The sequence below is a fragment of the Babylonia areolata genome, chromosome 14 (assembly GCF_041734735.1).
Source record: "Babylonia areolata isolate BAREFJ2019XMU chromosome 14, ASM4173473v1, whole genome shotgun sequence".
In the NCBI taxonomy this organism is placed as follows: domain Eukaryota; kingdom Metazoa; phylum Mollusca; class Gastropoda; order Neogastropoda; family Buccinidae; genus Babylonia; species Babylonia areolata.
Genome location: NC_134889.1, coordinates 2,347,186 through 2,358,389, shown reverse-complemented (window position 1 = coordinate 2,358,389; position 11,204 = coordinate 2,347,186). Strand labels below are relative to the sequence as shown.

At 48.4% G+C, this 11,204-nt stretch overlaps 1 protein-coding gene across 1 annotated transcript in view; it reads right to left on the bottom strand.

Moving 5' to 3' along the window:
* The window catches only part of LOC143289404 (discoidin domain-containing receptor 2-like), a 124,762-nt gene extending 116,464 nt beyond the window's left edge, over window positions 1-8,298 (bottom strand). The window contains exon 1 of the mRNA XM_076598368.1: window positions 8,180-8,298. Within this exon, the coding sequence (XP_076454483.1) occupies window positions 8,180-8,273 (94 nt within the window). The 5' untranslated portion in view covers window positions 8,274-8,298. The remainder of the gene's footprint in view (window positions 1-8,179) is intronic.
* Between the last annotated feature and the right edge of the window lie 2,906 nt (window positions 8,299-11,204).

Genomic DNA, 11,204 nt, shown 5'->3' with positions numbered 1-11,204 from the left:
GAAATGTCTGAAAACGGCTCCCCGTTATGCACAGACAAGGTTAGAGAGGAAGAGAATAACTGAAGTCAGATCGATAGTGGAGTAAGTGCTGTATGTTCTGACAAAACAAAGGCAAAAATAAATAAATAAATAAATAAGGAGTGGAGGGGTGGGGTGTGCGGGGTGCCGGGAAGGAGGGGGATTCTGGGGGGGGGGGGGGATATTTCTGGACTGCACGGTGCACGGGCACCGGTCAGGGGGGGACAGAGGCAGGGGGCCGCAGCCTGTGTGATGGAATGAGATGTGCTGACAGCCCACCCCCCACCGCCCAACCCCACCCCCCCCATCACCACCACCACCGCCACCGCTACCATTCCGGCCTCCCAGTCCTGCCCATCTCCATTCTCACTGCCCCCCCCCCCCCACAACCCCCTCACCCTCCCCAAACCCCCACCCCACCCCACCCCCTCACACCACCACCCGCCACACACCACACGCAGCCAAAGAGGGGAGAGGAAGAGGAGGAGGAGGAAGAAGAAGCCAAAGAGAAGAGAGACGATGGGGCAGAGGAGGAAGAGGAGGAGGGGAGGAAGAGAAAAAGAAAGAGGAGAGAGGAGGAGGAAGAGGACGAGGAGGAGGAGGAGGAGGAAGGAGAAGCCTTAGAGAAGAGGATGGGGAGGAGGAGGAGAGAGGAGGGGAAGAGGAAGAGGAGAAAGAGGAGGAGGAGGAAGGAGAAGCCTTAGAGAAGAGGATGGGGAGGAGGAGGGAGGAGGAGGAGAAGAGGAGGAGGAGAAGAGAAGGAGGAGAAAGAGGAGGAGGAGGAAGGAGAAGCCTTAGAGAAGAGGATGGGGAGGAGGAGGAGAGAGGAGGAGAAAGAGGAGGAGGAGAAAGAAGAGGAGGAGGAGGAAGGAAAAGCCTTAGAGAAGAGGATGCGGAGGAAGAGAGAGGAGGAGAAGAGGAGGAGGAGAAAGAGGAGGAGGAGGAGAAAGAGGAGGAGGAGGAGAAAGAGGAGGAGGAGGAGGAGGAGGAGGAAGGAGAAGCCTTAGAGAAGAGGTTGTGGAGGAGGAGAGAGAGGAGGAGGAAGAGGAGGAGGAAGCCAGTGAGATGAGGATAGAGAAAGAAGAGGAGGAAGTGTAAGAGAAGGTAGAAGAAAAGGAAGAAGAAAGGGTAGGGAGTGGGGGTGTGGGCCAGGAGAGAGAGAGAGAGAGAGAGAGAGAGAGAGAGAGAGAGGGGGGGGGAGGGAGGTAGGCGACAAAGGAGGGGGAGTGAGGAAGTGGAATGATGGGGAGGGAGGGGGTCTGGGCGGTAGGGATGGGTGTGGTGCGTATCAGATTACGAATGTATAAATTTCTTCTCTTTTTTTATCCACACACACAAAAAAATCTTCTTTATTTATTTATCTATTTCTATGTTTGTTTGAATATTTATCTTGTTTATCAAGTAGTTTATTTATCTATTTATTTATTCATTTATTCATTCATTCATTTATTCATTTATCTATTCGGTTCCTTCTTTCTTTCTTTCTGTATTCATTCATTTGTTTATTCATTCTTTCATTTTCCTATTATTTGTTGTTGTTGTTTTTCAGTTAAAGGTCGTTCCATCTAACCCTTTCATACCCTGTCTATCTGTCTGTCTGTCGGTCAGTCTGTCTGTTTAATTGATTGAAGAAAAGCTGACTCTCTATTATTCGGACACACTGTTCCAATAGAGCTGTATTCGACGGATCAACCAATTTGACCCAAGCATGTGCGTGTGTGTGTGTGTGTGTGGAGGTGTAGGCGCACTGACCACGCGATCAGTTGTCACTGTCCGCCCAGTAGCGGTCACCACCCACCAATTTTTTCCCCTTAAGGTCAAAGGTTAAAAGTCAAAGGGCAGGACAAGCGTGGATCCCAAGGTCAAGGACACAGTTGGGGAGAAACAGGGGAGAGAACAGAGTGGGAGACAAGTGAGGGGGTGGGAGTGGCTGGCTGGGGGAGACAGAGAGACAGACTGACAGACAGACAGACAGACAAACACCAAGGAAAACAGAAAGGGAGAGTGTGTATGTGTGTGTGTGTGTGTGTGTGTGTGTGTGTGTGCGCGCGCGCGCGCGCGTACATGTGTGGGTGGGTGTGTGTGTGCGTGCGTACATGTGTGTGTGTGTGGGTGGGTGTATGCAGTGCGTACATGTGTGAGTATGCACAAGCTTTTATATTGAAATACACGTGTATGTATGTATCCTAATTTCTACTGTATCTGTGTATGATTTGCGATTTATGTTCGTACCTCGTTATGTACTATCCCCCCCCCCCCCCACACACACACACAATATTCCTTGTGACCCCGGTACACTTGGTAATAAAGACATATTCTATTCTATTCTATTCTATTTCACAGACTGCCGTGAGACTAGGCCAACAGCAAAGTGAGAGTTGTATGGTCAGTGGTTTCTCCACTGCAGTGGGAAGTCATTTACAGCTGTGTCTTTTGTGAAGGACTATGAGTCTCAAATCAGGAGGCAAGATTGCACTGGCTCTTAGTGCTGCAGCCTTGGGGGCTGGGTGGCCTTTGGGAACCATCCCCAACGCCGACTGTCCTGAAACCTTCTTGGCCGAGAGAGTGGGGATGTGACTTGGGCAAGACACTCTCCACTATAATCAAAGTCTAGCCCAGATAGTCGGGACAGCAGTTGCCTCCTCTGCTGTTCTGATGGTCATAGTCGGACACTACTGACTATACCGTTCATGGAGTGATGGCCTGGAGGTAACGCGTCCGCCTAGGAAGCGAGAGAATCTGAGCGCGCTGGTTCGAATCCCGGCACAGTCGCCAGTATTTTCTCTCCCTCCACTACACCTTGAGTGGTGGTCTGGACGCTAGTCATTCGCATGAGACGATAAACCGAGGTCCCGTGCTCAGCATGCGCTTAGCGCAAAAAGAACCCACGGCAACAACAGAGTTGTCCCTGGCAAAATTCTGTAGAAAAATCCACTTCCATAGGAAAACTCAATTAGAAAATAAAAACCTGCAGGCAGGAAAAAATACCAAAAAATGGGGAGAGCAGCCCGAATTTCACAGAGACATTTGTTGTGAGTCCAAAAAAAGAGTACTACAACAAAACGCAACGCAACGCAACGCAACTCAACATAATGCAACGGAACGCAACGCAACGCAACACAATACAACTTTTAGCCCCGAAGGTGGTTTTGTTTGTTGTTGTTGTTGTTGTTGTTTGGGGTGTTTTTTTCCCAGCTAAGACGAAACATACAAGTAAGATGTAACAGAAATTAGCGCGCTACAGACCCAGATACATTCGAACACAGAAAGTGTAACAAACTATCCATGCAACGAATATGCATCATAGTAAAACATAAAAAAACAAGACAGTTCAGATATAATGTAGCGAAGTGTCATACTTTATTTCTGGAAGAATATATTCAACCTGACACGAAAAAAAAGTAATAGAATTCAGATTTACGCTGTGTATTCATAAGGTTTGTAAATTTTAGAGGGATTGGGTGTTGCTGGATTTATTTTTTCTTCTTCTTTTTTTCTTCTTCTTCTTCTTTTCTTTTCTTTTTTTATCTATTACCGGCACGCAACTGTTAACGACTGGGAACGAGCGATTGTGCACATGATGAAATTCATCGCCGATTTCAATCAAATCACAAAGTGTACTGAGAGAGAGAGAGAGAGAGAGAGAGAGAGAGAGAGAGAGGTGGGGAGAGAAAGATTAGAAACAGAGAGATAAAGAGAGACACAGATGGAAAGGAAGATACAGACACAGACAGACAGAAAGAGAGATGTGTAGAGATCAACAAAAACACACACGGAGACAGACCGACAGACGCAGACAAAGAGAGAGACAGAGACAAAGAGACAAAGAAACAGAGAGAGACAAAAGACAGAGAGAGAGATGCCGGCGGAATCCTGCTTGCAGCATGACACGTTGACATTTCCTTCCGTCCACCGAAACAAGCTGTAAACCCACGACTTCCGTGAGCTGAGTGAGCAGACAATGATCAGCCAAGCTGTGACCTTTTCTGCATGTCGCATCGCTAAAGGAACGGAGAAATTACCTTTATCATTTTTTTCCCTACCCTTTCGCTTTTCTCAACCTCTTAATAAAGAGACGTTGCTTACTCTTGGCAATATTATCGTCAATGCCAGCAACATATTATGAACCCAGTCATCAGGTTAACGTGTAAACATCTCTGCCTGGCGTGTCCCTGTCTCTGTCTCTCTGTCTCCGTCTGTGTGTGTGTGTGTGTGTGTGTGTGTGTGTGTGTGTGTGTCTCTCTCTCTCTCTCTCGTGGTGAAATGATGAATTTCTCCCCCCCCCCATCTCTCCCCCTCTCACTCGTTCTCTCTCTTTCTCTCCCTCCTCTCTCTCTCTGTCTCTCTCTCTTTGTCTCTCTCTGTCTCTGTCTGTCTCTCTCTGTCTCTCTCTCCCTCCTTTTTCTCTCTCTGTCTCTCTCTGTCTGTCTCTCTCTCTCTCCCTCCTCTCTCTCTCTCTGTCTCTCTCTCCCTCCTCTCTCTCTGTCTCTGTCTCTCTCTCCCTCCTCTCTCTGTGTCTCTCTATGTCTGTCTCTCTCTCTCTCCCTCCTCTCTCTCTGTCTCTCTCTCCCTCCCTCTCCCTCCCCCTCTTTCTCTGTCTCTCTCTGTCTCTCTCCCTCCCTCCCTCCCTCTCTCTCTCTCTCAAAATCGTTCGTATTCATTTCTCCTTCACTTTCTCTCCTCTTCTTTTTTCTTTTCTTCTCCACCACCCTACCCCTCACCCCCGCCTTCTCTGCCGCCCCCCCCTCCAACCCCACCTCCTCCCTTAAATTCCCTCCCCCATTTCCCTTCCTTCCCTTCCCTTCCCTCCCTCCCCTCCCTCCCCACTCCCCAACCCTTCCCCACCCCCCACACCCTCAACCCCTACTCCTCTGTCTGTCCTGTCCGACTGTCTGACTCGGTCCGACCCTGCAGACTATGAAAACGTACACAGACATGTACCCCATCAGCCACCCCAGACCCCAGGTCAACAAAGGAGACTGGCCGACTGATGGACAGCCCAGGTGAGTTAGGAAGGACGAAGTGGAGGAGGGGGGGGGGTTGAAATAAACACATAAATAAGACCTAGATAAATAAAGAAAGAAGTCCACACAGCAGAGTCCTCACTCCAGAGCAGGGGGCAGTTTCCACAGATCCTCGCGGACCAGTCATGCATGCGATGTGTGGCCGAGAAGCCTCGCGGTGCTGACTCTCAAAGTTCTCCCCAATCATCCCAGCGCGCACGCGCGTGCACGTGCTGACACGCGCTCTCTCACGCACACACACAGTCCGGCCAGGCATGCGTGCGTGCGTGTGTTTGTGTGTTCGTGTCGATTGTGTTTTGAAGATGAGCTGTACTGTGGTTTGGGGGGCGGGGAGGGGGGGGGGAATTGAGACTGAGAGAGATGCGGGCGGAGGGGGGAGAGATAGAGGGAGAGGGAGAAAGAGAGGGGGGGGAGAGAGGGAGGGAGACTGAGGGGGAGAGAGAGGGGTACAGAGAGGGACAGAGAGAGAGGGAGAGAACACTTAACACTGAAATGTTTACTATCATTAGCTGTAAAGCTCTAGTGACATAGTAGGTACTAATCAGAACAAAAATGGTGCAAAAACAGATAACACGGAACAGAAAGGAAAACAAGAACAACAACAACACAGAATTGAAACAAGAGAGAGATAGAGAGCGTGAGAGAAAGAAGGATAGAGACAGATTGAGAGACACACAGAGAGAGGGAGGGAGAGAGAGTGAGAGAGAGAGAGAGAGAGAGAGAGAGAGGGTGTGTGTGTCACTGTGTGTGTGTGTGTGTGTCACTGTGAGAGACAGAGAGAGACAGAGACAGAGACAGACAGAGATATGATTTAAGAACGAGGAGGGGGGGGGGGGGGAGGCGGAAGTGTTGGTCCAGATGGCTGGGATAGGTGGCGCTGAACACCGAACGATGTAGAAACGCCAAGGTCACAGCACAAGGTTCTGAGGACGTCACGGACCACTGAAGCCGTTCTCCTCTTGGTGCTATGACCGACAGGATACTGACATCATTCTGCGCGTCGGGTTACGCTGCTGGTCAGGCATCTGCTCGGCAGATGTGGTGCGGCGTATATTACACGGATCTGTCCGAACACAGTGACGCCCCCTTATAGTGACTGAACTGAACTGAACTGGACTGGACTGAACTGAACCGAATTTCATGGAAACGACGCTGTATAAAGTCAAAGTAACGAGCACTACTAAAAACCCAGGCCGCTTTCTTTCTCGTTTAATTCCTCATTTTTTTTTTTTTCTTTTTTCTTTCTTTCTTTTTTCTTTCCTTGTTTTTCTTTCTTTCTTTCGTTTGAAAATCTTTTTAACAATGAAAAGCCAAGTCTATCGTTTACAAACCGCTGAATAACGGAAAATATCTGGCTGACACATCCTTTGTTTTTTGTTTTTGTTTTTTTCAAAACGCATATTCCATCTGTACACGAAGCGCGCGTGCTCGATACGTTTTAAGAGTAGATAGATAGATAGATAGATAGATATGTAGATAGATGGATAGATATGTAGATAGATAGATAGGTAGGTAGGTAGGTAGATAGATAGATAGACAGATATAGATAGGTAGACAGATATATATAGAGAGAGATACTTAGATAGATAGATAGATAGATAGATAGATAGATAGACAAAATGTTCTCCAAACAGCACACAATTATCAGACTCTGCCCCCCCCCCTCCCCTACCGCCCCTCCCTCGCCCCTCACCCCCACCCCCTGGGAAAAAAAGTGATAATAAATAACAGTAATCCATTGAACCCCCGTCACAAGAAAACACGAACCTCTGAACAGGCAGGTCACAATGTAACCCAAGTCCTTGGCATTCCGTGTGTGTGTGTGTGTGTGTGTGTGTGTGTGTGTGCGCGTTTGCGCGTGTGTGTGTGTGCGCAGGGGGGTGGGGGGGGGGCATGGGCTAGGTGCGGGATGGGGGGTTGGGGGGGGGGGGGAGGGAGGGAGGGAGGCGGACAGCGAGGGTGAGTGCGAGTGTGTATTCCAGGAGGCGGGTGGTTGGGAGGAGAGAGCTGGGCAACCGCACAAATAATAAACTGATGTCTGCCTCCCGACTGTGGCCGCCAAGCTTGCACAGTGTCCCCCCCCCCCCCCACCCCCCTAATGCCCCCCCCCCCCTCCCCACCGCACGTCTTCAAAGCTGGCCCCATCCCCAGACAGATCAATACTTTCATCCGACGACTGAATCAAGCCGGGTGAAATATGTTGGGAAATCCATGGAATTCCTCCACATGGGGTCAGGTTTAAACTATTTGTAATAACGAGAGGAAAGGACAAAAAAAAAGGACAAGAAACGGCGAATGTAATCAGATTAATTAAGAGAATGCATGCTGGCACCCTGTGTATGTGAACTTATGTCGTGCACAGAGAGAGAGAGAGAGAGAGAGAGAGAGAGAGAGAGAGGGGGGGGGAGGCAGAAAGAGAGAGAGGGGGAAAGAGGGGACAGAGACAGAGAGAGAGAGAGAGAGAGAGAGAGGAAGAGACATGGACAGATGATAACAGAGAGAGGACAGAGAGAGGGAGAGACAGAGACAATGAGAGGGAGAGATTGGAATAAAGAGAGAGGGTGAGAGAGAGAGTGAGACAGAGACAAATACATAGAGAGACATGGAGAGACAGGGAGATATTGGAATAAAGAGAGAGGGTGAGAGAGAGAGAGAGACAGAGATAAAGAGAGGGAGAGACTGGAATAAAGAGAGGGTGAGAGAGAGAGAGAGAGACAGACAGGCAGAGACAGAGACAAATCCATAGACTTGGAGAGACAGTGAGAGATTGGAATAAAGAGAAAGAGGGGAAAGAGAGTAAGAGAGACAGAGATTGGGAGAGAGAGAGAGAGAGAGAGAGAGAGAGAGAGAGATTCACACACAGAGAGACAAGAGAAAGCGGCAGACAGAGAGACAGACAGAGATGAATGAGACAGAGACAGAGACAGACAGACAGACAGGTAGACAGACAGACAGATACAGGGAGATAGACAGAACTTAGAAAATGTTGTATCAAATACATAAACACACAGACACAGATACCCACCCACCCACCCACACCCACACCCACACACATCCGCCATCCTTCAATCCGCCCATAGCCTCCCCCGGCACCCTCCACCCCTCACACACAGACACCACACCCAAGATGTACTTACCCAAGTCGTGACACACATACATATCCATCAAGGTCGCCATCACCAGTACCCAGACTGCCAGCGCCGTTTTCACAACAGTCACCGCTCCCATCATGAGACCACGACGACAGGCAGGCAGACAGCTTGAAATAGACACTCTCCTCCTCCTCCTCTTCCTCCTCCTCCTCCTCTCACTTCTTCTTTGTCATCACAAATATCGTTATTCCAGTTGTGTCGTCGTGAAACACATGCATGTAAGAAATTTATCACCCCCTCAAAAAAACAAAAAGCAAAAAATGGCCGCCGACCTTTTTGTTGTTTGTGTTTTTTGTTGTTGTGCACTCTCGTGTTTCGTACTGATGCTCTCTCACGGATAAATCAGAATCCTGGGTGAGGCATCACATGTGTCAATCCTCTTCCTGTCCTGTGTATCTTTGAGAAACCCCTCCCCCCCTTTCTTTGTACAAAACCATTCATTTTTCAAGTGCGCACAAAGACTGGGGAAATGCAGCAGTATCTCTCCCACTTGTTATTGTCGTCGCTGCTAGGCTCTTGTCTCTTCTTCTTTAAAAAAAAAAGAAAGAAAGAAAAAAAATTCCCTTCGGCTTCCAAATGATAGCCTAACATTCAGAAAAGTGCATTCATTGATCAAAGCCCATAAAATATGTGATTCTTATTCTTTTGTTTCTTTTTTCTGGTCTGGTTCCGGTCCTCTCTTTTGAAACAAAAAACAACAATCACACCCCCACACCCATAATATGAGTATTGTTGAAGAAATCAGGAACTGTGGATGTTGCTTCAGTTCTTTGTTTGTGGATGATGACGTTGTTGTTGTTGTTGTTGTAGCTGCTGCTGCTGTTGTTGCTCCTGCTGTTGTTGTCGTCGTTGTTGTTGTCAGCTCCCTGACGTCACACGAATCACGGTTGAAGGGAGGGGAACTGTGGATGTTGTCCCCCCACACTTTGTTGTTGGTGGTTGTTGTTAATGTTGTTCACATCAGCTCCAGGATGTCACACAGGTACCACTCGCAGGCTGAAAGAGCCACGCACGAACACACGTTTCCAGACAGAGCGAGAGGGAAGACGAGCCAAGATTTACTCACGTGCCCCCCACCCCCCACCCCCTTTACCCAGCCCTACCCACCACCAACAAAAAACCAGAAGGATTGTCCTCTCTTCTTCCTCTTCCTCCTCCTCCTCCTCTCTCTCTCTTCTGGCACTGTGTCTGCGTCTGTGTGTGTGTGTGTTCGAGGTATTTATCCCTCACACACAAGGCAACAAGAAGAGTCTCAGTCGTAACGCAAGTCGTAAGGACCGTCTGTGGTAGTAATCCATGATGGCGCCGAGGGGGTTAATGGGGCGTCCAGCCTTCAGGGTGTCACAGGAAGACGGTGCAGTGTCCTCCCGTCAGGTGCAAGGCCCCAGGGACTGGCCGCCAGATTCCTGAAATCACAGGGCGCGACATGGTTAATGGGACATTCTCCTGAAATCACAGGACATGGTTAATGGGACATTCTCCTGAAATCACAGGACATGGTTAATGGGACATTCTCCTGAAATCACAGGACATGGTTAATGGGACATTCTCCTGAAATCACAGGACGGGACATGGTTCATGGTACATTCTCCTGAAATCACAGGACGCGGTTAATGGAACATTCTCCTGAAACCACAGGACGCGACATGGTTAATGGAACATTCTCCTGAAATCACAGGACGCGACATGGTTAATGGGACATTCTCCTGAAATCACAGGACATGGTTCATGGGACATTCTCCTGAAATCACAGGACGCGACATGGTTAATGGGACATTCTCCTGAAATCACAGGACGCGACATGGTTAATGGAACATTCTCCTGAAATCACAGTACGCGGTTAATGGAACATTCTCCTGAAATCACAGGACGCGACATGGTTAATGGGACATTCTCCTGAAATCACAGGGCGCGACATGGTTAATGGAACATTCTTCTGAAATCACAGTACGCGGCTAATGGAACATTCTCCTGAAATCACAGGACGCGACATGGTTAATGGGACATTCTCCTGAAATCACAGGGCGCGACATGGTTAATGGAACATTCTTCTGAAATCACAGTACGCGGTTAATGGAGCATTCTCCTGAAATCACAGGACGCGACATGGTTAATGTTTAACGTTACTGGTTAATAGTACGCACAATGGTTCCATTCCTTTGGACATCCACATGGGTGCCACCTTCCCCACAGCTTTCTGCCTGTCCCAGAAACGCACAGTGGGAAAAGAATAGCCCTTTCCGCGACATCCAGTGAGCGGACACGTTCCAGCTAGCCTGTGGACCAGTGGCGTGTTGCTGATTCGCCCGACGAGCGATCATAGGTTCCAGTCCCAAGTCAAAGGTCAATGAGGAATACAATGCAATACAATACAATACAATACAATACAATACAATACAACACAACACAATGCAATACAATACAATACAATACAATACAACACAACACAACACAACACAACACAACACAACACAACACAACACAACACAATACAATACAACACAACACAATACAATACAACACAATACAACACATTGTCAATGTCAGTTTCTCAAGGAGGCGTCAATGCGTTCGAACAGAACCATATACGCTACACCACATCTGCAAGGCAGATGCCTGACCAGCAGCATAACCCAACGCGCTTTATCAGGCCTTGAGTGCATGCATATAAATATAGCTGTATACCTATTAGAGTGGATTTTTTTTTCAACGAAATTTTGCCAGAAGACAACACTCTCGTTGCCATGGGTTCTTAATACAATACAATACAATGCAATACAATGCAATGCAATGCAATACATTGTAATGCAATACAATGCAATGTAATGCAATGCAATGCAATACAATGCAATACAATGCAATACAATAATTAGTAATACACCTCAAGGCTTCCACCCACCCCACCTCCTCAACACACACCATTCAAATCCACCCCCACGCCCCCCCTCCCCCCCTCCACACCTCCCCACTCACACCACCACCTCCCCATCCCCCACCCACCCACCCACCC